Source organism: Talpa occidentalis, unplaced genomic scaffold (genome assembly GCF_014898055.3).
Source record: "Talpa occidentalis isolate TD23 unplaced genomic scaffold, MPIMG_talOcc4v2.1, whole genome shotgun sequence".
In the NCBI taxonomy this organism is placed as follows: domain Eukaryota; kingdom Metazoa; phylum Chordata; class Mammalia; order Eulipotyphla; family Talpidae; genus Talpa; species Talpa occidentalis.
The window spans coordinates 104327099-104352409 of NW_026555331.1; the positions used below are offsets into that span (position 1 = coordinate 104327099).

The 25311-nt window shown below is 50.5% G+C and overlaps 1 protein-coding gene and 1 long non-coding RNA gene across 2 annotated transcripts; one reads left to right on the forward strand and one right to left on the reverse strand.

Annotated features, from left to right (window-relative positions):
• Positions 1-2103: 2103 nt before the first annotated feature.
• Positions 2104-7116, reverse strand: LOC119249357 (uncharacterized). Its single transcript, XR_005126132.2, has 3 exons — positions 6814-7116; positions 6254-6348; positions 2104-2272 (listed from the first exon to the last, which is right to left on the reverse strand). It is a non-coding gene; the product is annotated as an uncharacterized LOC119249357 (long non-coding RNA).
• Positions 7117-7119: 3 nt separating this feature from the next.
• On the forward strand, positions 7120-12110 carry EVX1 (even-skipped homeobox 1). Its single transcript, XM_037516473.1, has 3 exons — positions 7120-7797; positions 9333-9580; positions 10210-12110. The coding sequence occupies exons 1-3, from the start codon at positions 7371-7373 to the stop codon at positions 10750-10752; spliced, it is 1218 nt and encodes a 405-aa protein (XP_037372370.1). The 5' UTR covers positions 7120-7370; the 3' UTR covers positions 10753-12110.
• The last annotated feature ends 13201 nt before the right edge of the window (positions 12111-25311 follow it).

Here is a 25311-nt window from a genome sequence, read left to right on the forward strand (position 1 = left end):
CGGCCCAGGAGAGCAGGAAGGAGCAGAAGGGACTGGGTCTACAGGTCCCGGTCCAGACTGCGCGGGCACTCCCATGGTGGGCTGGTGACATCCTGTTTTCTGGGCCGTCATCACTCCTACTCTCCCTCCGCTGCCACGAGTCCCTGATCCCACGAAGAGCGCACCGTGGGGAGCTCACCACCGCGCGCACGCGCGCCTTTACTCACCGCCGGCCTTCGGGCCCCGGAGCGCATAATCCCTCCACGTCGCGGCGCCCTCCGGCCCTTCCTTGTCTTGGCCACCCTTCCCGTGGTGTCCCGCTCCTCTGAGACTTACGGTAACAGCCCCAGCTGGCCCCCTCCCGTGGCTCTCACGGCTCCGGGCTGCAGGGGCCCCTCCACCACCAACCTGGAAAGGGAGCTTCCTGTCCGGGTCTTTCAACCGTACCCCGGCACCGCAGTGGTCTGTCTGCGGTGTCAGGGAACGTAATCCTCAATCCTGGTGGCGCAGGTCTAACATCAGAGCGAGAATCTAGATTTTGGAGACCCAATGAGTTGCTTTAAAATCCCAGCTCTGCCACTTCCCGGCAGTGTGACTTTGGGCAAGCTCCTCAACCTCTCTGAGAATCCCTTTTCCTCTTTACTCAGCAGGAGGAACTGTAGTCCATGGGGACTCTGTGAAGCTCTATAGGAAAAAAGGGACTAATCCTCATCCTGGACGGGAGGGGGCTCTATAAAAGTCGCTCCCCTTAACTCCTTACAGAAGGGTTTTTCCATTACGAGGGAGGGAGAGGCTTAGCCCGCCCAACCGGTAGGACTTCTTCGCCTGGTGGCGGTTTTCCTAACCCCCCCACCCCACCTCCGCTTGCACTCTGGCGCCACCGCGTCTCCCGGCCCGAGAGGAGGAGAGGGGAGAGAAACCGGCTGCAGTCTCCTCCTTGGTCCGGAAGTCGGGAGAGACGCACGGTCAGAGAACACAGAGAGACGGAGTAACCCAGGAGCAAGCATGCAGGGCCATTTAGGAATAGCTGAGGCAAATCCCACCGGGTAATGGTTGGAATAGTTGAGTCAAATCCCCTCCCCCCGCCCCCGTAATGATTGTATCAGACAGGGATCCCGGATCCTCGCGTTGAACCACCCTGATGGGTGGTGCAGTGGGCAAATTTCCTCTTCCAGAAGGAAGGGTGAATGGAGGGGGGTTCTGTTGGGGAATGGGCAGGGCTGTTAGGTTCCTCTGGCCTTTGGGCAGTCCAACGCTTGGAAATGTTATGTACCCAGGCAAAATCTATTGAAAATAAAACAGAAAACTTACTGACCTCCCTCCCCCAACCCCAATGGGAAAAGAACCTATTGTATTCGCATTCCATTGCCTGCACTCCACCCCCCTTATCTCAAGGGAAGGGCAACCCCAAACTGCCTTTAACTGGAGAAGCCCCAGTAGGCTTTACCTAAAATTTGAACAGAAAATGTACCCAGGCCAGAATGCTGCGGGAATGTCAACTTTTGTTCCTGAGAGCAATCAATCCTGGAAGACAGTTTGAGGGAGGCAGCTGCTGATAAAATCCCACCCCCCCATCAGAGGGGTTAGACCATTGTGCCTAGGCTATGGTGACTCTAGAGGGACTGTAGGGTATAGGAGAATATCAGCAACTGAAGGCCAATTTCTATACCTCTGTGTAGTTTTTCTGAGGAGAGGGGTGTCAGACTGTGATGGGGCTGTGATCCCCAAGAGATCAAAACTGATTGGTAACCCTTGTCTCTTTCCAGAGGGTACACAGGGTCAAAGAGGGACTGGATTTTGTCTCTTAGGGTCTACAGAATCAGCTGCTGCAATGACATGCCTGCTATTTTGGGACCTAGACCCTGAAGATGTCCCATATGCTTCGGTAGAGCAATGTCTCTCCTACCTACATCCGTAAGGGTGATTCCAGTCTCCCTGCAGGTCTCTGCAAAGTCCCCACCCAGCCTCTGATCCCTAAAAGAGGACAAGGCCTAGAGGTCTTCTCCAAATGGTTTTGACTTTTTTTTTTTTTGCTTTACTCTCTTTCATGCCCAAATTGAATGGTCAGAGGTTGGTTGTGCCCCACCTCCACCCCTGTGGATTCATTGAAAGTGAGGAGAATGAAAAGCCTTGGGAAAAAAATCACAAGTTAAATTTTTGGAAAGACTCAGAACTTAATGCCTGACACTCTTTAAATAGCTCAAGTCGTTGTGAGTGTGGACTTCAAGCTTGAGAAACAGGATCAAATCCTGGTTCTATTATATATGAATCTTCTTGGCTTCAGATTTCTTAGCTGCAAAATAGAGATGATCTCCATCAGGCTCGTGAAGATGGAAAGAACTAATACAGGTGAAATACTTAAGAACAGTGACTGCTCTTGTGCAGGACCCCAAGACATTCAGATGAGTTTCTCTTTGCCCTCCTGGAAAAGCATGGGAGAGGGCAGAGTGAGACTAGTCAGGTGTGGAAGACTAGTCAGGTGAGACTAGTCAGGTGTGTGGACCCTGAACCTTCTGCTTCTGGCAGGCACCCTCTCTGAGAGCCCCTGGACACTAGATGCCAGAAAGGGCTGAAGGGTTTGTAGAGGATTGCCAATGGAGAGGTAAAGTACTAACGGGTATTGAGGCACCCCTGAATGCCAGACAGCAACAGGGTCTGACACTCTGTCATGTCTTGGCATTTGAATCAAGACCACTGGTCACCTTATCACTATGGGAGAAAGGGCAGTGAGATACGCTGATGAGACATTTTAAAGGAGTGTTATGTAGATCACAGGAGGAATGGGCATCAATATAATGAAAGCAGATTTCAGGACATAATGGTGAAAGAAAACCCCATAACCATCTGTTGGAGTGGGGGAGAGGGATATTTGAGGTTTTGGGGTGCTTGATTATTAGGAAATTGCCGCTTTGACCAGAACATGGGTCCTTCCTATTGGTCACTGAAGATAGAGGCAAACCTCAAGCTTGGGAGGTTCTTAGGACATCAGTCCTGCCCTGTGCCCACCAGCTCTGGGATGAGCAGGTGGTGGGCTGTGGGATGTGGGCCACCTAGGTGGAGGACAGTAGTTCATGGCAAGAAGCCACCCAGTTCTGGACTCCAGAAGTGGAGAGGGGACAGATATAAAGTAAGAGCAACCACAGCACTGGCTGGCTCTGAGGATCTGTCAAGCAGGAGGTTTCAAGGTCAGGAAAGGATCCAGTTTCTTGTCGCAGGTGCTTGGGGCGCTTGTCCAAACTAGGAGTTCCAGAAGCCACAGGTTCTGCCTGCCTTAAGAAGAGACTGTTCTGTGGTGCCCACTGCAGTCTTTAGCCACCACAGACTCCCTCCCTCAATTATCCACTGCAGGGTGGGAGAGAGGGCTGGGGAAGTGGCCCACAGGCTCCCTCCTGGGCAGGGAGAGCTCAACCTCTGATGGCTGGTATCCATCCAGTGGACCGAAGTTCCCCCAGGGGTGCATTTCTCTGTGCCCCTGGGCTCCAGCTTCCAGAGAGGAGCTGGAACCTGTAAGCTGCAGGGGACCAGGCAGGGTTCACTGACCCAGGGAAGCCCTCTATACACCCCCCCCCAAAAGACTCAGTCACAGGGGTCAGGGAGGATATCGCTGGTCACAGCCCACCTCAACTTGGAAGAAGACTGAAGGTCCAAGGTCAATATCCACGGCAGCCGGCCATCCTTATTGTTTAAAAAGAAGCTCCTTTTGTTCTAATATTTTACCAAAGTAAGGAGCAAAAATATGTATTTTTTTCGAATCAAAATTTTCCTGACATCGAAGCAGCCAAGCCATCTTCCGGAATCCTATGCCCCTATCTCAGATCTCCTGGACCCTTCATTTCGGTCCAGACGCGAGCTTGCTGCTGGGAGGCCCCACTTCTGACTGCGGAAGGTGCTTAAGGGCCGCAGACTGTGACACCCGAGCGGAGTCCGCAGGCTGCCCAGGCATTGCCCACCCGCAGCCGCCGCTCTCCCGAGCGGGGTTTTTTCTTTGTAAGCGAAGTGACTCCAGGAGATCAGCTTGTCTGGTGGGCCAGGCCGGGCTTCCGATTCCATTTAACACAACCCGCACATCTTATCTCGGAGCCGCCTCCTCGGGTTTCCCACCTACCCTTGGCCCAACCCAGCCTGGCGGAAGAGGAGCCGCGAGCTTTTGAAGTCTGGAGAATTTCAATCCGAGAGGAGCCGGCTGGCCCGGAGCCCGTCGCCTCAGCAGGGGTGGGGACGGCAGGCGGGGCCCTCCCAGCCGCGGGAGGTGGGGAGAGAAAAAAAAAAAAATAGGCAGGGGCTGATCCGGACCTCACTTAAGCTGTTATCGCCGCTTCTCCGCTACTATTGGGGTTGCCCAAATCGCTGTGGCCGCGGGCTTCACTCCTCCGAATTTACCTTCCTTAACTGGGATAACCTTCACCATACCTCGCTATTAAAATACCCACCCGCCACACAAGCCAAAAAAATCAAAAAAGTCCTCCAGACAGTGATTTTATCCAGTTCCCCCTGTTTCCTTCTTCCTCTTGTTAAGAATCTGACCTCTCTTCTTCTGATGTTGACAGAAAGGATGCTTTTGAAAGAAGTGACATTTGGATAGAATATTTTTTTCCTCCTGCGCACGGGGTACCTTAGGTTCCCTAAACACCAGAGAAATTGGGGTTGCTTTGAAAGGGCGGAGGCAGGAGGGAGATAATGTGGGAGTCCGGTTGAGGGGGAGGATACCCCTGAAGCTTTATGTGGAACCCCAGAGGTGGCAGCCCCCCTCCCCCAGACTGTTTAAGCCTTGGGTTTGAGCCTCCTCCTCCAGACTCGAGGGGAAGCCTGGCTGGATTGTGCTGGACCCAAGAAGGAGCTGCAAATGGCACCTCTTGATCTCTCAATCCTACTCTGCTTTCATCTCACAGGGAAAACCCAGAGCAAAAGAGGATCAAAAGCAGAACACTACCATTGAATGCAAAATTGGGGGCGGAGCAGGGGAGCCCAGGGTCCCTCTGAGGACCTGGCCTCACTGAGGTGGAAGCAGAGGGGTGGCTGTGAGAAGGCAGTGGACTGGAGGGGGGCAGGGGGTTGAGGAGGGGGATTGAGGGTGACCCAGATCGAGGGCTGGATGGGCCCGACAGATGGTGGATGGTCTTAACTCTAATACAGACTTTGGGGGTCTCCATTTTGACAGGAAGTAGTAGCAAGGCAGGTACTCCTTCAGGTTCTGACTGCTGACTGGGAAGGGCAGGGAATGGCAGAACCCTGGGACAACTCTGCATCGCAGCAAAACGTTCTGGAATTTGATCCCCTTCACTAGAAATTATTCCTCTCACCTTTTAAAATAGCCCCCCAGATTTCTGAGCTAGCAGCTCAGCAGATGGTGGCTTGGGGGGAGCCCGGGCAGTGGAGATATTTTTACTAAGATTTCCTTCTGGACCTCCTTGTCCCTACCCCATGCATTAATGAACATCTTATTGAACTGAGGGAGAAGTGAAAATCAGGAGCAGGGAGAGAATTTTTGTTTCCTTAAATCCTTTGCTTCCTCTGCCATCTCCTCCCCACAGAAAGGAAGACTGAGGGAGGAAAGAAGAGAAAAAGAAGGAAGAGAGAAAGGAAATAGAAAAAAGACAAAAAGATAGTTATGAAAGAATTTTCCTTTAGAATCGCAGAAAATGAGACTGCGCTTGGCACGCCAAGAAAGGGAGGTGGGGGTATAGGGGCAGTTTTTTTGTGCCTGACTGCTTAGAGCTAGACTCTCTAAGGAGAGGTTGGAGGAAGGAGAGTTCTAGGGGGTCTGTTTCTTAGTAGATTCTATTCTACATTCCTGGAAGACCTGAGAGGGAGCCTGCAGCTGCCCCCCCTTAAGTTATCGATGTTATAAATAGCTCCCAACTCTGCAATGGATGTTCCCTTTTGGTCCCCCAAATTTACCACCAGTCACTTGCTTTTTCAGGGCATTTTCAGTGACTATTCCACTCCAGTACCACCCACATTTTTGGAACAGGGGATCGCAGCCCTTGGGCAGAAGAACCTGGGGGGGGGTGTGACCTTTTGAGTCAAACCCCTACAAACCCCAATACCAAGTACCTGGGTACTCTCACTCCCCATGCTAATTCCCAGGTGAGAATAGCACCTAATCCCAGCTAGAAGTCTCCGGTTCTGCTGCAGCAGGCACCTCTTTTGATGGAACCTCTTCACTCAAAATAGTCTATTTCTGGGGAATTCGTTGACTCTGAACGAATACCTTACAATATGGGCAAGAAAAGGAAAAATGGCCACTCTTAGAACCTCTCCCCACTCTACATACCTGAAGTGCAGGTGAGCCAGAGCAAATGAGAAAGCGATTTCTTCTAGGATTAGCCACTTCCAGGTCAAGGTGGGCTGTGGAATGCATAAGGTCACCTAGATCGGAAGAGGGGAAAACATTCAGTGAACATTTTGATCCAGCAGCCAAGGTGGGTCTTTAAAGAAAAAAAAGATTAAGGCATTTTCTTGTCTCTTGGGGGAGAAAAATAGCAAAGTTCTCTTTGGGTTCCCAGGAGGAAGGAGGTAGGGGGTGGGAGGAGGAAGAGAGAGGAAGGGATACCCCACACCCTAGCTCTCCAGAAAACTTGCGGGGGGGGGGGCGGCGGGCGGAGAGGGAATATGTTTTTCGGTAGCTTGTAAAAAGACTTTGGAGCCGTAGGAGGTTAGCTCGCCAGGGGCAGGCAGTTGTAATAATGTGGAGAGAAGCGAGGCTTGTGAGTCCGCCTTCACACCTCTAGAAAGCAGTTTTGGAGTCCTTCCTCAGTGTTAGATCAAGAAGCCAAGTTAAGAAAACAAAAACCAGAATAACAATAAAAAGAATCGAAAACCATATTCAATTACCGAGTCCCGCAGCCCCTACGGAACTCGCTGCGCGCGTTAAGCTCTCCTTTCTTTCTGCGGAATTCCATTTGCATTCCCTCTGCTTGGGTGTCTCCCTCTCCCAGTGTGTGTGTCTCTCTGTTTTCACACTCTCCTCCCCATTCGAGTGAGGCCCACACCTGGCGCATCACTGCCGAGCCATTAGCTGCGGGTCTCCTTTCATCTTCGCTGTGGCAGACGTTTCTATTTATCCACTTGCGCTCGCCGAGTGGCGTCACCAGCGGTACTGTAATGACGATTGCAGCAGGAGGATGACAGCTTAGAAAGAAGAGGGCAATGGTGCTTCCTCCCAGAGGCGGTGCGGCACAGAGGAGCGCTCGCATCACAAGGTGACCCCAGCTCCCCACCGCCGTCGTCACCGTCGGCACCGCGCTCCCGCCGCTCCGCGCCCACCCGGTCGCGCGGCCTCTCTTTCACCCTTCCGAAGCCGAGATCTGTCCGGCCGCTTGGGGACTCAGGGAGCCCGGGGCTGGAAGCTCACTTGGGGCTTCCCCCTCCCCCCTCCAGAGCCCCCCGGGATGGAGAGCCGAAAGGACATGGTTATGTTTCTGGACGGGGGTCAGCTTGGTACTCTGGTCGGCAAGAGGGTCTCCAATTTGTCCGAAGCCGCGGGGAGCCCGCTGGCCGAGTCGCCCGAGAAGATGGTGCCCCGTGGCTGCCTGAGCCCGCGGGCCGGTCCTCCGGCGGTCCGAGAGCGCGGCGGGGGAGGCCTGGAGGAAGAGCCGGTCGACGGACTAGCAGGCAGCGCTGCGGGGCCGGGCGCCGAACTGCGGGCAGCCGGGACTGCAGTGCTTGGCCCGGGACCTCCCGCCCCCTCCGCCGACAGCCTCTCGGGACAGGGGCAACCCAGTAGCTCGGACACGGAGTCGGATTTCTATGAAGAAATCGAGGTGAGCTGCACCCCGGACTGCGCCACCGGGAACGCGGAGTACCAGCACAGCAAAGGTAGCCACCGCGCCTCTTCTGTCCCCGGGCCTCCTACCGCGCCCACCTTCCATTTCAGCTCTGGAGGGGAGAAAGATGCTCCTTTCCTCCAGGACAGGGTGGTTGGGGCGGGGGGGACCCACCTGAGCAACTCTTCCCTGTTATCTAGGTCCTGCCAGGGGTCTTCCGTGCTCAGGCTTTGGTGGGACGGATGGTGACAGTTGTGCCTTAGAGGGTGGAGGGAGACACGGCCCTGGGGCTCGACAGGGGTTCAAAGTGCACCCCAACCCTCCTGTATTTTGTGGGACTGCTTCGACATCGGGGGAAGACTCTGTCCCGGGGCTTGGGCAAGATCAAACGCAGGTCTGGGCAGTTTGTAGCTGGCTGGGTGTAAGGCGCATCCAGGCGCGGAAGCCGGAGTCCATAAAGGACAGTAAAATCGCTGCCGACTGGGACGGCCTGGTGCAGGGGCTCTCCAGCCAGTTTGCACGTCGGTCAGAGGTCCAAATTACCTTGTCACTTCCCGGGCTCCATGGCGCCAGGTCGGAAATGGTCCCAATGATCTAATTGCCTTTGGTCTCCGGTTGCATTTGAAAAGGCAGAGCTCTGGCCCTCCCCCTTCCCCTTTCCTTCCCAGTCCTACTTCTCCACCCAAAGGAAAAGAAGCTGCAGGGGGCAGGAGCCCCACCCTTCCCTAGGGTCGGCCCAAGGGGGGCCTGTCACACAGTTTTAACTGCAGAATCCTTCCTTGGCCAGGGGCTAGTAGGGAGGGAGTGAAGAGTCTGGAAGAGAGTCTTCGGGGAGGGGTGGACAATTGGGAGGGAGAGTCTACCAGCAGATACTCCTCCACAAGGCTGTGGAGCGGATGGGGAGAGCCTGGGAAGAAAGAAAAATCACCCCCTGGCCCTGGCTGCCAACATCTTGTTGAGCGCCCACACCCACCCATTGCCACCTTATCCACTCAACCCAGACTCTCTAACATACCTTTAGAACAACCTGTACTCCACTGAAATATAGTAATGTAAAAGGAGGCTTAAACAGCCACTCTGTGGCATTTCTGCAACACACACACAGTGCACATTCTCCATTCTTGTACTTGTACTGGCAACCTGGCACACACAAAAGCAAGCTCCTGTCTAGCATTCTACAATGCATTAAGACCCAGAGTTCACAACACCCCAGCACAAAGGTGCAGTTCAACTCACTTTCTGTTAAATATGCACATCCTTGCCCATCCCTGGCAGTGGCAGGCCGAAAACTCAGATGGGTAACATCACTCCTGTGGCCCAGGGTGGGGGCTAGGGTGGCCTGGGGCTACTGAACCCAGCAGTCTTTAGAGGCATACCAAACGCCAGCCTTGTCAGGCCTCCCTAGTGACTATGAAGTGCCCATCCCTCTGCCCGCCCTTCTGGGTTCTGGAAGTCACCGGTGCCCCAACAGTGACTGAGAAGGGGGAGTCTCCACCACCACCTCCACATGCGGTGGCTCTATGCCCCACATCAACGTTGTTTGTGTGTTCTGTTCTGTGTGTGTATGGGCTTGGGCTTCCTGTACAGGGTCTGGCTCTGAGGCACTGGCCAGCAGTCCAAACAGCGGCAGCGAGGCCCCCAAGAGCAATGGCGGCAGCGGCTCCCAGGGCACACTGGCCTGCAGCGCCAGTGACCAGATGCGCCGTTACCGGACCGCCTTCACCAGGGAGCAGATTGCTCGACTAGAGAAGGAATTCTACAGAGAGAACTACGTATCCAGGCCTCGGAGATGTGAGCTGGCTGCAGCCCTGAACCTGCCTGAAACCACCATCAAGGTATGAGCTTTAGAATAGGGGTGGGGGTTTAGGGGTGTCTGCCCCCTCAATAGGAAGTAAATGCCAAGGACCACTCCTAAATCTCAGGCCAGGAATGGAGTCTGGGGTCTCCCTGCTAGTGGCAGCTAGGCTGGGGGTGTCCTGGCCTGGTGCAGGTGCCTGGTAGGTGCAGATAATATGCTCTGCTCCTGACAGTCAGTGAGTGGGCACTGCTACCTTGGGATTGACTGTCCCTTTCTAGCTAAATGGATAACTGAATGGGGTGCCCGTGTGGGTCCCAAGGAGGATCCCAAGGGAGAGCAGCTGGAAAGGAAGGTGTTTCTGGGGAAATTCTGCCCTCTAATACCCAAAGAGTCCTCAGTCCTTCCACTACGCTAACCCACACGGAGTTCTGGTACTCCAGGGGGCCCTGACCTCTTCGTCAGAGGTCAGGAGTGACAGGGACGAGGGTCACTCTCTCAAGAGGGGACGCCTACTCCAGGGGCTGGTGGTGGGATCTGAACCCAGTGCAGTGGGTCTCTGCTGCGGCTCTTCCTTGCCCCACCCGCCTGGCTCCCCGCGGTGGAACAGCACCTCCGCGCTCGGCGCGTTGGGCGGGCGCAGCCGCTGAGCCTCTCTCCTCCGGGCAGGTGTGGTTCCAGAACCGGCGCATGAAGGACAAGCGGCAGAGACTGGCCATGACGTGGCCGCACCCGGCGGACCCCGCCTTCTATACGTACATGATGAGCCACGCGGCGGCCGCGGGCGGCCTGCCCTACCCCTTCCCGTCGCACCTGCCCCTGCCCTACTACTCGCCGGTGGGCCTGGGCGCCGCGTCCGCTGCGTCCGCTGCCGCCTCGCCCTTCAGCGGCCCGCTGCGCCCTCTCGACACGTTCCGCGTGCTCTCGCAGCCCTACCCTCGGCCCGAACTGCTGTGCGCCTTCCGCCACCCGCCGCTCTACCCGGGCCCGGCGCACGGACTGGGCGCTTCGGCCGGCGGCCCCTGCTCCTGCCTCGCCTGCCACAGCGGCCCCGCCAACGGGCTGGCGCCCCGAGCCGCAGCCGCCGCCTCGGACTTCACCTGTGCCTCCACGTCCCGCTCGGACTCCTTCCTCACCTTCGCGCCCTCCGTGCTTAGCAAGGCCTCCTCGGTCGCGCTGGACCAGAGGGAGGAGGTGCCCCTCACCAGATAAGGGGCTGCCCTTGGGCTGCCGGCTCCAGGACGCCCACGGGAGCCTTCCCCGCCCCCGGACTCAGCCAGCGTCCCTCCCCGCTCCCTGGGCACGGAGAGGGAAGAAGATGATCGCAAAGGACCGGCGGGACTCCGCTTTGAGGGGGGCCTTGGCAGGCGCATGTAGGGATCTGGAGTGGGAATGGGGAGGGAGAGGCCGAGAGACCTTCCTCTGCGGTGGCCCCTCTTTGCCATTCTTCACCGGACCCGCTGCCTCTGACAGGGGTGAGGCCTTGATTCCAAAGCCCAACAAAACTTAGCAGCAACAGCTACCGATATCCGGCCCCTCAGCCCCTCACTTCAGCACCTCACACCTCTTCCTCCCCCCTGCCAAGGCCGACCCCAAGCACTGCAAGGGGAAATTGCTGCCTCTCGGAACAAAATGCTGTGTATGCAGAGCAGGTAGAGATTAATCTTTGCCAGCTTTTCCTAGGCATGGCAAGGGGCTTGTGGAGAGCAATGCACAGTCATCTAGGGGAGAGGGAAAAAGAGATGAATTACTACCACAGATAATGCGGGCCCTCCCATGAAACTCTAGCCTTCCCAAACCTTCCTTACAAAACAGCTTTTGGGGTGGGCATCTACCAGCATCTACCATCATCGGATTGATCTCTCTGCTCTCTCTTGGTTTCCTGATACCTCTTAATTTGCAACTGCATCCCCACCCCTGAGTTTTTGTTTGGCGTTTGGCTGGAGGCTGCAGATGCTTCAGGGCCCCTTGGCAGCTTCTACCGAGACTCTTCTCCCTGGGCCCAACATGCACCCTGATTAGCAAGTGATGTGTGTGAGGAGGGTTTTTGAATGTTGAATGTATAATAATGATCATGGAACCCAGAGCTGAGCTGTTAACAAGGCGCCCAGGGAAGAGCTTAGGGAGCAGGGACCTCATCTCCCTCCCTCAATATCTGGCAGCAAATTAGAGGCTATTTCTAGCCTTTGCTTGTTCACCTTCACTTCATCAGGAGCTTTCTGACCCTTCCTTTTGCTTTCAGCATTTTACATCCTTCTTCCTCTCATTTTCCTCCCAAGCTACCAAAGGGGATTGATTTTCAGATACTAGTGGGAACCTTCTGCCCCTTCTGGGGACCTCATCTCTCCCCTTCACCAAGGTTTATTTGGGAGCTACTTCTAAACTCACTCCTGCTCTCATTCTTGCAGCCAGTTTTTGAGGGAGAGATTAACGTATACTCCCCAATACAAGCTTCACCCCAACTGGGAAGGAGTGATTCTTCCTGTAAGGAACGAATTTGGTTTGGTTTGGTTTTCCTTTGAAGCCCAAAGAATTTGCTGTTACAATTTGTTAATCATATTGCAATAAAAGCTGACATGATTCTCACTTCAGCATTTTATTTTTTTGGCAGCAGGCAAAACACTGATTCTTTTTGTGCTGTTAGTTCAGCCACTATGGGCTTGGGTAAAGGAAGGAATGAAAAGATGGATTCAGTCTTCCTAGTTTCTGCTGGGCGTTGGTAGGCTCCAAATGGACATGCATAGAGGTGGAGAAGGAAGGCCCTGAGCTTCTCTGGGTGAAGGTTTCCTTAATCCTGCACACTCTGGAAATGTTCCATGGCTAAACTGGCTCAGCAGAGTGATAACCCACCTGGAGCTCACACCTGCCTGCTGATGGTTCCTTCCCCAGGTGTTCCACACCTTTGAGCAAAGGTGACCCTGAATCCTGGACCCTGATCTCATTTCAGCCCCAAACCAAGGTGAATACAAATGGGGCATGGGGGTGGAGCTTGAGCACTGCAGAGAGTTGGGTTGATAGTCAATTTGGGCCAGCATTTCAGGGTGCAGGAAGAGGAGGCCTCCTGGAATCGAATGGGAGAGTATGAATTAGCCTAAAACCGGGATTCATCTCTGAGGATAGAATTCTGGACTGGTCAGGGCAAGCAGATAGACAATGCTCAGAGCCACCTCATCTCCATCCTCACTTCCCATAGAACACAGTGGCTGTCTCTGAAGTCCTACTCAACTGAGAAGAGAGGGGTGTTCTCAGCAGGTTGGACCTCAACTGCATGGACTCAAAGTCTCAGAGAGTGTGTGGGGACTTCTCAGTCAACCTCCATCCCTATGTGGGTGCCAGAGCAACTGCTCCTGCATACAGTGGCCCTTGCCTCCCAAGCAAAATCTTATGCCAAAGTTTTCAGAATTCTCCCTGCAACTGCCCCACCCCTCAGCCCCATGAAGCTCCCTCTGCAGTTTGGAAGCCCTTGGTGCCAAACCCCGCAAAAATTTGAGGTTACTCTGTGTCGGGCCCAGATTGCTTGCGACAGGTAAATGGGCTATGGGTTGCCGTAATGCCAGGCGTATTTTCAGTTAATAGGGAGGGAAAATGAGGTGTCTGCAGCGATATTGGAAAGTACAAGATCGATGATCCGGCCTCGTGTCCAATCAGCAGCCTTTAATTGACTGTATTTTCTGGGTAATTGAGCCTCTCTTCCTCCAAATTGAAGTGGAAGATATAACAATACATCTTGCCAGGAGGAATTACTCATTACTTCATAATGAAATTTCCCTTTTGCCAAGGTTTGCGGTTTGGCTGTAGGAACCACCTCTCACTCCTTCCTCCACCCCCACACCTAAAACCAAGTTTTGCCTGCCTACACCTGGCAACCCTGGCTGGCATGATACTTCCATTTTGGTGGTGTGGAGGTAGGGTAGAAGATGATGATGAAGTCAATGCCCCTCCACACAGCCTTGCACCTTTAAAGTGAGAAGGTGGCTAGACCAATAACAGGATTGATATATTGTTTTCAACTTTCTGATCTCCTCTACTTAGTTTTGCCCATCTCAGTCCCATTTTGCAGGTGGGAAAACCGAGGCTTCAGGTCTCACACAGTTATTAGTAGCCAAAGCAGATATGAGCCTTGGGTTGCCGTTATCCTATTCAGTCCCCGGGCCTCTTTGGTGTCCAAAGTCCGTGGTCACCTCTTGTGAAGTCTGTTATATAACTCCTGCCTCGCTTTCTCAACGGTCCTCAATCGGTTTTGGACCCCAGCGGGAGGGGAGCTGGGAGCGCTGTCCAGCATTCAGCCATGGTCCTCACGGAAAGACCAGCCTCCCCGAAGCCTGAGTGCGTGCTCAGCGCTGGCCGTCGCTGGCTTGTTAGCGAGTGATTGATTGCCTTATTAAAGCGTGTTCTTGTAAGTGTGACCAAACTGATTGCATTGCATATGTTTGGGATAATGCTCATTTTAAACAACAGGATAAAGAGGATGAGCTCCGCAGAGCCTTCGAAGACGAAATGATTCTGGCCAGCAGCTCCCTAACTCTGGCATTAAATTGCCCAGTTACATAGCAAATCACTTGATTCCTACATCCTCGTCCCCATTTTTTTTCCTGGTCTGCCGTTTGATCACATCCCCCACAAATGGTTTCTGTAGTGACTATATCAGCAGCAGTGTTGCCTTCTGAGCTGCAAATCCTGCACCTGCACTACCGGGACACTTCCATCCTCGGTGGATGGAGAAGTAATCTGGAATGCAGATCTCTCACCCTACACCTCCCATGGGGACATGGTCCTAGTCAGTCTTGGCAAACAGGAACTTAGGTCCTCTCCATAAGTCATATGTATGTACATTCATCTCCACCCCCAGCTCTTTTGAGAAAGTTTAAAAGATTCTTTTGTTCCCCAAGCTTCTCCCGCTCGCTCTGTTGCTTCCATTATCCCCCCAATCAAGGAAACACCCACAGCCATATGTCTGCCAAAGAGCATGGGTGTCTCTGAGGACAGTTGCCACGGATAGCCAGGCGGATGGCGTTCTCAAAGTGGGATGTTTTTCATCCTTAGCATCCTTTCCATACACAGTCTCCTCAGAGTGAGAGAGGGAGGAATCGGAATCAGTGTGTAAGGAGAGAGAAAGAAGGCTGGGTAAAAAAAAAAATTGGAATTTCTTCTAAGTAACCCTCACCCTCAACTAGTCATGGTGGCTAGCTTCTCTTTCTATGCCTAACAAAGAAACCTTAAGCTGATTTCCACACACTTCAGTCGACTTGCACAGGAGCCAAACTGCTGGCAGATTGAACTTCCTAAGGGATACCTTTGGGATACACTGGAATTCTGATTTGTTCAAGATGATGACGATCATCAGGACAAATCAGAAACGATGCCACTCTTTGGGGTGTCATTTGTAAGTGCACTCACACAGATTCGTTTGCAAGACCCAGCTAAAACCCTTCTGGATAGGTGACTTGGTAGAAACGGCAAATTTCTTCCATTCCTCGGCTCCTCCCCCACTCTGCCCCCGCAGGCACATCGAGGTACATCGACTGCCTTAGGGCGAACGGAAGGCCCAGCTCACCATTTGTCCCAGTTTGTGGGACCCTGGAAATGTTGACCCTGAGGGGGGAAAAGCCAATCACAAAATGAACACTACCATCTACAAAGCAAACAGAAACACAAAGTCGTTTCCAAAATAGCCTTCTCAGCAAATAAGTATGTGATATTCTGAGCAGGAGCAGGAGAGAGAGAAAGATTGCCACTTAAAAATAACATGAAAGCATTAAGTAATTATTTAAAACAAGGCTGTTTAGAAAAATATTTGTATTTATTGCAGCTGCTCAATTGGCCTCGTTAAAGTCGGCAAGCATTTAAATTGTGTTACAATCTCATTTAAATCCCGCTCCGTTCCAGCAGGCTGAAGAGCTTGAATAGACCAATCACTTCATAATGATGATGAATGAGAAATTAATTCAGATACAAGCAAGACAATTTAGGCCTTCATCTGTTTAAATAGCCTTCCAATATTATTCGCGATCGCGGGTCACAGATTGAATCAATTGTCCAATCTTGTGAAAGTCATATCCTTGCATCTTCATCCAGATTATTTATAGCGCAGTGAGGGCTGCTGAAAGGTATACGCTGTTAACAGGGACAATTACTTAAAGGGAAGCGTTTATAAAATGGAAAACAAATGCCGGGGTTAGTAACAAATGGGATCAAAAGCAGCCATTCCAATCTGGCTCCTCGAGGCAAGGGAGCGGACGCAGCCTCCGCAGGATGAGGGGCGCTCCGCACTTGGCCTCTGGCCTCTCCGCCACCCGGCTGAGGCCAGGTCTTCCCTTTCGGGCGCACCTGGCTGCGCCTTGCAAGCCGTGGGGACTCGGGGCCGCGTCGCTCTCGCCCGCTTCAGCCCCGGCGGGAAACCTCAGTCAGGCCCTGGGTGCCCGAACTCCAGCACCTGGCGAGGGACGGGACTCCCGCCTCCAAGGTTCAGCGGCGCCCGGGGGTGGCCCCCGAGCCCCACCACAAGGAACTGCGGCCCGCGGACGCCGACTTCTGGCGTTCCACTGGGTGCTGGGGGGCCTTGGTCCCCGCAAAGGTCGGAAGACCTGGATCGCTCGGGGGCGGAGGCAGCTGGTGACTTCTGGACCCTGGAGGCTCAACCTCTTCAAGCACTTCGTCTCCTTCTATAAGTTCACGACGGGGAGGGATTCTCACTTCCACTGCGCCCCCCACCCTCGCCTTTCCGGGACCCAAAGCGCCCTGGGGTCCATCGTGTCCTTCCCGGCCATGCCCTTTCCGCGGTAGCTCCCCGGGGTGCCCTAGGGCCTGTGAGCGGCTGCGGGTTTGCCGAATAAGAATACTGTCCAGGCCCCATCGAAGTGTCCTCCCAGCTCCTCGAATAACCCCTCTCAAGTGAGGTCAATTTCCCTTGTCACCCCCTCGTCCAGCTGGCATCTGAGCGCCTCGAAGGCGGCTGTCACGACTTCGAGGTGACATGTGCCGCCCGGAGGTGTCCACTTCCCCTTCTTCAGCTGGTTCAGGCGGAGGCCCAGAAGAAGGCGCGCGGGGAGGTGGCTCAGTTCTACTCCCTCCCTCCACTTGTGTACAGGCGCACCTCGGTGGGACTGTGTGCCGCGTCTACACCGGCTTTCTTTGCGCGCGTGTCCAGGGGAGAGGGAGCCTTTCTAGGCGGCGCTCTTTAGGGAAATAGATGAGGTGGGCTCGAATCAGAAGCGGAAAGATCATTTGATGTGCCGAGCCTGGAGTAAGTGAGAGGAGAGCCAGAGGCTCCCAGCGAACACCGAGCGGAGTCCACGCGGTATCGGACACGCGCCACTCCTGTTCGCGTCCAGGTGATTTTTTTTTTCTTTCTCTCTGTTTCTGTGTTTTGAAACAAAAGCCCAACTAATGGATTCCTGGCGCTCTGAGGACCCACTCCCGGGAGCGACTTTGATGTATTGCTGTCCAATTAGTGCCTTTAATTGGTGTCCTCCGGGACAGGCCGGCCTGGAGCTGGGACACAGCCTCCTCTCGCCTCTCCTGCACACTGGAAAGGTAAAATTTATAACGCACTGTAGCAATCCCCAGAGAGAGCCTGCGAGGAAGAGAGGCAGGCAAGAAAGGGAGAGATACTGCTCGCTCTTGCAGAGCCTGGACCTTCCAGCCGCTGGGGTCGTGGATAAGGGTCCAGACCACCGGGTTTCTACTCGTTTCTTGACTCCCTTTCAGGCCTGGCAGGAGAGATTGGGTGGCTGAGTCGCTGAGGATTATGAATTTGTTCTCAGAAAGGCCAAGGGAGCGGCATTGTCTGTAGAAGCCCACCCCATGTGGTCTCTCATCTCGTTAATAATGGCTGTTTGTTAACAAGGATGCCGAGGTTAAATAATCTGGGTGGAAGATTAAATATGCCTCATCAAGGCGCTGGGAGCAGAGTTGCACGGAGACCTGCTCTGGAGCCACTGGCTTGCTGGATTCTGAGGAAGGTGGGAATGAACACCCTGCAAGGAACCCCGGGGTACTGGAAGAGGACCAGTCCAGGCCCCTTCTTCAGATTATTTTCCCTTAGAGTCAGCACAGATCCATCCTACCCTTTAGCATATTGACTAGAATATCCAAATAGGTGCCAGCTCCCATGAAGTGTGGGTGTCAGACTCTAACACAAGTCTGTAGGAGATCAAAAATGGAGGCCTTGGTCTGAAATCGCAGTCCCCCCCACCCCCACCCCCACCCCCACCCCCCCCTTGAGGAGGTGCGCTCATCTGCTGCCACCCAGGCCTTACAGCAGCCTCCCTGGGGGAAGTAAGGGGCATTTGTATCCATATGTGAATCGCAGTGAATTGGAAGACCGGGAATGAGGCTTCTACCTTGGTCTCTGCTCCTACATGGCTGTGTAATCTGTATTACATTATTCTCCTAACTTCATTTTCTTACCATTTAAGATAGACAGGAGATGGACTTGAGGTAAATGATGTATACTACTTTTTTTAAAATTTTTTTCCAGCTCTCATCAGAGTTAGGAAACCTTGTCAGATACTGTGTATCCTCCATTCAACCTTGGAGGATTCAGTCAAGGAGAATTTCATTTAGCCAGTTTTTGAGGGCCTACTGTGTACTACTATGTGCATTTTTTTAAACTGTGAGGGCATAATTTCAATTTATTTTTCTTTGTGTGTTAGTCTCAAATACAATTATGTTGCAAAGAAAAACCAGGAAGAAAGAGCTTGAAGGAGAGGGTAGAATAAAATAAGTATATATTTGCAAGGTAGAGAAACTGGAGCAAAGGGGAAAGGAATCAGCAAAAGAAGATCTTGTCCAGATGGCAAGGATGCCAGTGAAGGTAAATACTGTAGGAGTAGTACCCGGTTAGAGAGTTCATTCAAGTCAAGGTCTCTCCTTGAGGCCTGGTGATTTGACAGTGAACAAAAGGTAGATGGATCCCAGAATTTGATTAAGAGACCAAGACTTAGGCCTCAAATATTGCAATTTTCTATGTATATATTGTTTTAATATTTGGAGTTTCATTCTTTAGCTAACGCCCCAAACACATTACAATCTGAGTCCACCAAACAGGGACTTTAGCTGCTAGATGGGGCATCTTTAAGCTTCTGGTTGCTGGGCATCTGACTTCAAGAAAGGCAGGCTACTCTATTTAGACTTTCCCTCAGATCAGTAGCAATTGTGGCACCTACATTTCTTTGCCTTTATGTGGACATTCCAGAGACCAGATTTGTGGTGCTGGGCAGTATGACTGAACAGCTTATGTTTATTGAGTACTTGTCACCTGACACTCACTGTCCTATGCTTCCTATGCATTATTTCAATTCCTGTAACAACCCCTTGAGGTGAGTACTATTATAATTCTCATTTTATAGATAAGGAAACTGAAGCACAGAATATTAGTTACTTGTCTATGTCATACAGCTAGTAAATCAGTATCATTATAATCATTTCACTAGGGCCTCCCTGGTGGCTCAAGGGGTTAAATCTCAGCACTATGAAGCTATCCACAGCCACTGTAGCATGAGTTCAATCCCAGGCCAGGATGCTGACTCACATGGCGCAGCAGACCTCTCCTGTCTTGCCCCCTGCTCCCCTCAGCAGTGTGTTTCAGTAGATCTGCCTGTTCTGCTCCCCACTCTGTCTCTGGTGAACCCTCTCATCCCCCTCCCTTCTGGTCTACACCCCAGCTCTTATATGCATAAACAAATAAATCTTTTAAAAAAAATAATCATTTCACTATACCTGCCTTTTTTGGTGTAGTGTGATAGCTAAGGACACAGTGAGTATATTTCTACTGGAGTTGCTAATATCAGAAATTGGCTCTAGAAAGGGGCAGCTAGTGCAGGGGGCAGAATGGACTAATTATCCTCTTGTGTCTATTTATAAAGATCATGACCTACACTGCCTTCCAAAATGACAATCTCAAATTTCTTTGGTTCACATTCAATGAACAGGTTAGACCAATGAATGAATCAATAAATATTTATTGAGTGCCCACTGTATGGCCAATGTCAGCCTCAGGGTTACACAGTTTGGTGTTGATATAGCTTCTTTCATTGGGCTTATAGCTTATTGTAATTAATTCATGCCTTGATTGAAAAGAACTCATTAATGATGACAACGGTGCGTTTGGTTCCCTACCAATATTCCCTTGATAGGGAACTTGATAAAAGAAAGCTCATCTTATCTTATTTAACACTTCTATATATTTAGCACCATAAGCTTTATATTTTATAAAATATAATCATTTTGACATCTATTAAAACATAAACCATTCAAGCAACACAAAAGCACAGATTCTGGAACCAGCTCCTGAATTTGATTCCTCAGTTTGCCGCCTACAAACTCTGTAACACTGAAAGTTTCTTAGTCTCTCTGAGACAGTTTCCTCATCTGCAAATGAAGATAATAATAGCTCTGTAGTAGTTATCAATAGCTATTATTCCAGAAGTTAGCAGTTCAATTTAATTAACATCCTCTCAATCTCTGTGGGTTTGGATTCTTTCCACAACCTAGCTGAGTATCTCTGGCTAAGTGTGAGTTTGCTGGGGCTCAACTGGGGGAGGATTTGCCTTCCAGGTCACTCACGGTTGGCAGGTGAGCTCTTTGACTAAAGGCCTCTGTTCTTCACTGACTGTTGTTTGGGGGCTTATTTCCGTTTCTTGGTGTGTGAGTGTCTTTATAGGGTAGCTCAAACATCACATCTGGCTCCCCTCAGAGGAAATTAGCCAAAGAGAGAGGCTGGAGGGTGCCCACCAGTCTTTTTGTTACCTAATCTTAGAAATCACATTCTATCACTTTTACCATATTATTTTCATTAGAAGTGAGCCACTGGATCCAATACACACTCACAGAGAGGGAATTGGACAAGGTATCAAAACCAGGAAGCAGAGGTCATTGGGGCTATCTTAGAAACTCTCTGGTTGTGTATGCTTTTATATATATTTGAAGAGCTGAGAACAGTATGTGTTTGCTCTGATCATGTAGTCATCCTTTTTATTCAATCAAGCACTCATTTCTTTATCTAAACTCTCCTATTTCAGTTTCTCTCTTTTTTCTTGCAAAGTTGTATGAAAGGGTATTGCAAAGAGCAGAATTGCAAGAAATAAATCCAAGGGAATGGACTACAGATAAGAGGTAAAGTAGGAGATTCTTTTGACAAGCTCTTTTCTTACTTTTCAAAGGTGTTCTTCACTGTATCAAGAGCATATTATTTGTACTCTTCTGTTTGTAATCATACTCACTGACATTTGTATTGTGGACTTCAGCTTTTTTAAAAAAAGGATTTATTTATTTATGTATACAAGAGCTGGGGTACAGGCCAGAGATGCAGGGGGTGAGAGGATTCACCAGAGACAGAGTGGGGAACAGAACAGGCAGACTGACTGAAGTACACTGCTGAGGGGAGCAGCAGGGGAGTCAGGAGAGGTCTGCTGTGCCATGTGGGTAGCTCCCTGGCCAGCTGGGATGGAACTCATGCTGCAGAGGCTGCAGATTGCTTCATAGTGTGGTACTTAACCCCTCGTGCCACCAGGGAGGCCCCGACTTATGCTTTTTAATTAACTATTTCCACATATGATTTCATACCTTATTCTCACCACAGTCATGTGAGACAAAAATTATTTTTATCACCATTTTAGAGATGAGGAAAAAAGTCCAGTGTGATGGTTAAATTCATTTTGTGTTAACTTGATCAAACCACCTAGTGCCTTGATATTCAGTTAAACATTATTCTGAGTGTGTGTGAGGGTGTTTCTGGATGAGATTAACTTTTGAATTGGTAGAATGAATTGCCTTGTTAGTGTGGGGAGACCTCACCCAATCCTTTGAAGGCCTGAATAGAATAAAAGGCTGATAGGGAAGAATTCTCCCTCTGTGCCTGTCTTTGGTTGGGACATCATTCTTCAGACTCAGAATTGGACTGGAACCATTGGCTGTCCCAGGTCTGTACTTCTCAGTCCCCGTGTTTATATGAGCCAGCTCCATAGAATGGCTCTCCACTATCTCTATCTCTATCTCTGTTCATATCTCTATCTTTCATAAGTTCTTTTCCTCTGGAGAATTTTGACGGATATACCCAGAAAATTCACACAGCTAGGAAATGTGGGGAATTTAGGACTCAAATGTAGGTTGTCTCACTTTAGCCCTTGGTTTGCATGCTACACGTTTCTGCCTCAGCTGCTCTATTGCTCTCTGCCATGAAGTTATAACTTCAGCTGGAGCCATGGAAGAGAATATGGCAGGAAGGTGGTATGAGATGGGAGTACGTGCCACTATGTCAGATACTGCGTTAGGGTTCCTGACACTGCCTGGCTTAGCCAGTGAAACCAAGTTGGCTAAAAATTGAACTCAAAAGTGGGCAGCCAGGAGGTCAAGTTGCAGTATGCAAAGGGACTCAGTCCTGAGTTCAGAGTATTTGGTACTGGGCTACTCAGTTGGGGAGGTGAATCTCAGTGGCAAGATAGAAATTGAAGATTCTTTATTACTCAGCAGTCTGAGGTAAAAGAAAAAAGCTGAGGGACTGGCAAGAGAAATTGGTGCAAGAACATGACAGATAAATCTCTCAGACTTATGAGACTGATGATGTTCAGGCTAGGCTGCCGTCCTAGAGGGGAAAATTGGAGTATCAGGCAGGAAAACATGGTTGAAATTTAATTGCCTCTGTTCTGTCATATTCTCCTTCTTTGGCAAATGAACCTCTGTTTTTAGAAGGAAAGAGCACAAGGGACTCTGGCGACAGTTCACAGGTGATGTGGTAGTGGGAGATATATAGGGACTACATGGATAAATCAAATATTATACAAAAATAAACAACATAAGAAAATTAAAATGTAGAAAAAAAAGAAGAACCTCTGTTTCTAGCTGGAGAAATGACCACTTACATAAATGCTATACTTCCCTGTTAGCTGGTCGTGGTCATGTGACTAAGTTCTGGCTGTGAGATGTAAGGTGGTATGAGTTACCTGAAAGTTTTCCTTTTCTTTTTTTTTTTGTTATTTAAAAGATATATTTATTTATGCATGCAAGAACTGGGATACAAGCCAGAGGTATGGTAGGTGAGAGGATTCACCAGAGACAGAGCGGGGAACATTACAGGCGGATCCACTGAAATACACTGCTGAGGGGAGCAGTGGGCGAGACAGGAGAGGTCTGCTGTGCCATGTGGGTATCTCCCTGTGGGCTGGGGATCAAATCTGTGCTGCAGAGGCTGAGGATAGCTTTACAGTGCTGTGCTTAACCCCTTTCGCCAGCAGGGAGGCCCCCCCTGGAAGTTTTCTTAAAAGGAGGGGCATCTCCTTAAAAGGAGAAGAGAGAGTGTGGTCTTCTTGGTTCCTTCCTCTTTTTTGTTCTGGTTGAAATTTGACCTAATAGGTAGAACTCAAGAAACTCTCCGGACCTTGAGGAGGAGGCCATGTGTTGAGCAAGGCAGATAGCCTAGACGGAGCCGGGGTATCTGATACTGCGGAATGCCCCAAACCTCCTATCTCTGGATTTCTTTTACATGAGTGGAACCTAATCCTAACTAATACAGTGCTCAAGATTATGTAGAGTAAATGCGAGTAGAAGCCACTCTCACACAAAGTCAGAACTTGAAAGGGGGCATGGCCCCTGGCATTCAGAATTACATCTGGTTGGTGAAGAAGCTGAGAACTTCTTTATGCATATGGATGCATATAGAGTGGAACCATGAAGTTAGACTTTCAGGATGGGGAGTGTAGCATGGAGAAAACATATGTTTTGGATTAGGGGCTTGTTTAAATTCTTGTTTTGTTGTTTATTGGCTGAGTGCTCTAGAAAGTTGTTTAATCTCTGCGCTGAAGTTTCCTTAGCCTGGGCTGGTACTTACAATGAAATGAGATAATAAGCACAAAGCTCTTTAATTCCCTTCCTTCTGCTTTGTTCTTTTTCTAATCTTTTACCCTTAATCCTAACTTCCATTTACCTCTGGTCTGGGGCATGTAATTTAATTCCAAGTCCCACCTTCTCCTGGGTAATGGAGGGAGATCACTTATATAAATTTGACCTATTGGGATTTGCCACAGAACTGGGGCCACTTGTGGTAGTGATAGTGGTTGCCAGGGAAGGGCCAAGATTGGCTGCACATTAGCATCACCTGGGACACTCCCATGACAGACCCTGTCCTAAACGAATTGAATCTGAATCTTAGATACTGTGGTCTGGACAGCTGTAGTCTTCAGAGTTCCCCTAGATCATCCTGATATACCTGAGAAGTGAGACTCTCTGGGGGATGGGTGAGCATAAGCACACCCCAGCACCTAAGAAGTACTCAGTAAATGCTATGAATGACCATTGAATGTAGATTGGGATTAATAGGAAAGGATCTGAGTCTTTTTTATTATGTTTAAGAATACATCACCCATCGAGATTATCTCCTCACTAAACCAAGTTTTAGAAGTTTGGATATACGGTGTAACTAGAGGCACCCAGACATTTCAGAGTCAGGAATGAATCTCAGGATCATTTAGTCAAACAGCTTCAGTTTACGGTTCTTTCAGTTTTTTTTCCATTAGACTTTCTATGACTACTGTGGATTTAGAGCAGATGTAGGGTGTTAGTTACATAGGAAATATACTACCTCAGTTCTCATTTTATTTTGATGCCAAGGCTGGGATGACTGTACACGCTTTTCATATTCCACTCAGGCAATGCTAACACATCCAGAGCCAAAGGCCAAAGCTGCATTTCTTAATGACCAATCTAGGAACCTTACTGGTAGTTGATATTCCAGTTGTATATCACTGGAGTCAGCAACTGAAGTAAGTGAAGGGCAAAATGCAAAGAAAAACAGAGAGATCAGGCATGCTTTTGTAACAGCATGGTCCCCAGGAAAGGGGGAGCTTCCAGGTTTCCTGCCCCACCCAAGGAAGGGTGGAGCTGAGCAGGGAGAGAAGAAGCTAGAGAGGAGACTGAGGAAGGAAGGAAGCAGGATAGAGAGCAAGAAGGATCCCTGGAGGAGGCACAGGGAGCTGAGAGACACATGAAGAAACTACACTTGCCTTTTGGTCGTGGACCGGGTGACACAGATGTGGGTGAGACCCGTGGGGAGGTGACAATGGCGGTTTTTGCTCGATTTTGATTTTGCTCTTTTCCATCCAGACTTGTCTGGTGGTTTCTGACCCTTTTCTGTGGGTCCCCACTGGAAGGTGCTTTAGACTTGTGGCGGGCTTTGGGGCCTTGCTCTGGGCCAATCTCATTTGGATGGACTTTTACCCACGAGGGCACAGGTAACTTTGGGCACTTGATTTAGAAACAATATTCTTTGCCTTTCCCATTTTGTTTCCTAATTTTATTAAAGTTCCTTCCCATTAAAGTCTCACATATTTTGTGTTGATGCAGCGGACGGCAGAACCTATTTAGAGCAGGCAGGTTTGCGGGGTCTGGGGTGCCCCTCTCCCTGCCCTGTAACACTTTCACCTTGCTGTCACCTCACTAACCCACCAGGCAGGACGTGAGGCTGGAGGAGTAGCATATTCTCCATTTGCAGCCTCCAAAGGGAAGCCAGCATGTTGACTGCAATTTGCCTAAGGGAGAAAAACTCTTGCATAGCTCTGCCAGTGTCTGTTATCTAGATGACCAGAAAAGGCCAGTTGTCTTTGGAAACTGTGATTGTCTAAGATCAGAGATAGTTTGGGGGTGGCAGTGTTTCTGGAAGAAATGTGTGTAAAAATAGTTCTGCACCTCCAAAGAGAATTTCCAGAATTCCAGGAAAGTGCTCTTTGCACTTGTCTGACTAGGATCTGCTTCTAAACTATCATGACAGCCCTGCGCAAG

What these genes read in the sequence shown, in the direction of transcription:
- EVX1 (XM_037516473.1), top strand. Translation starts at nt 7,371, where the DNA reads ATGGAGAGCCGAAAGGACATGGTTATGTTTCTGGACGGGGGTCAGCTT. An exon ending in GGAGTACCAGCACAGCAAAG is followed by an intron (nt 7,798 to 9,332) that starts GTAGCCACCGCG and finishes CTTCCTGTACAG; the next exon opens with GGTCTGGCTCTGAGGCACTG. An exon ending in TGCCTGAAACCACCATCAAG is followed by an intron (nt 9,581 to 10,209) that starts GTATGAGCTTTA and finishes TCCTCCGGGCAG; the next exon opens with GTGTGGTTCCAGAACCGGCG.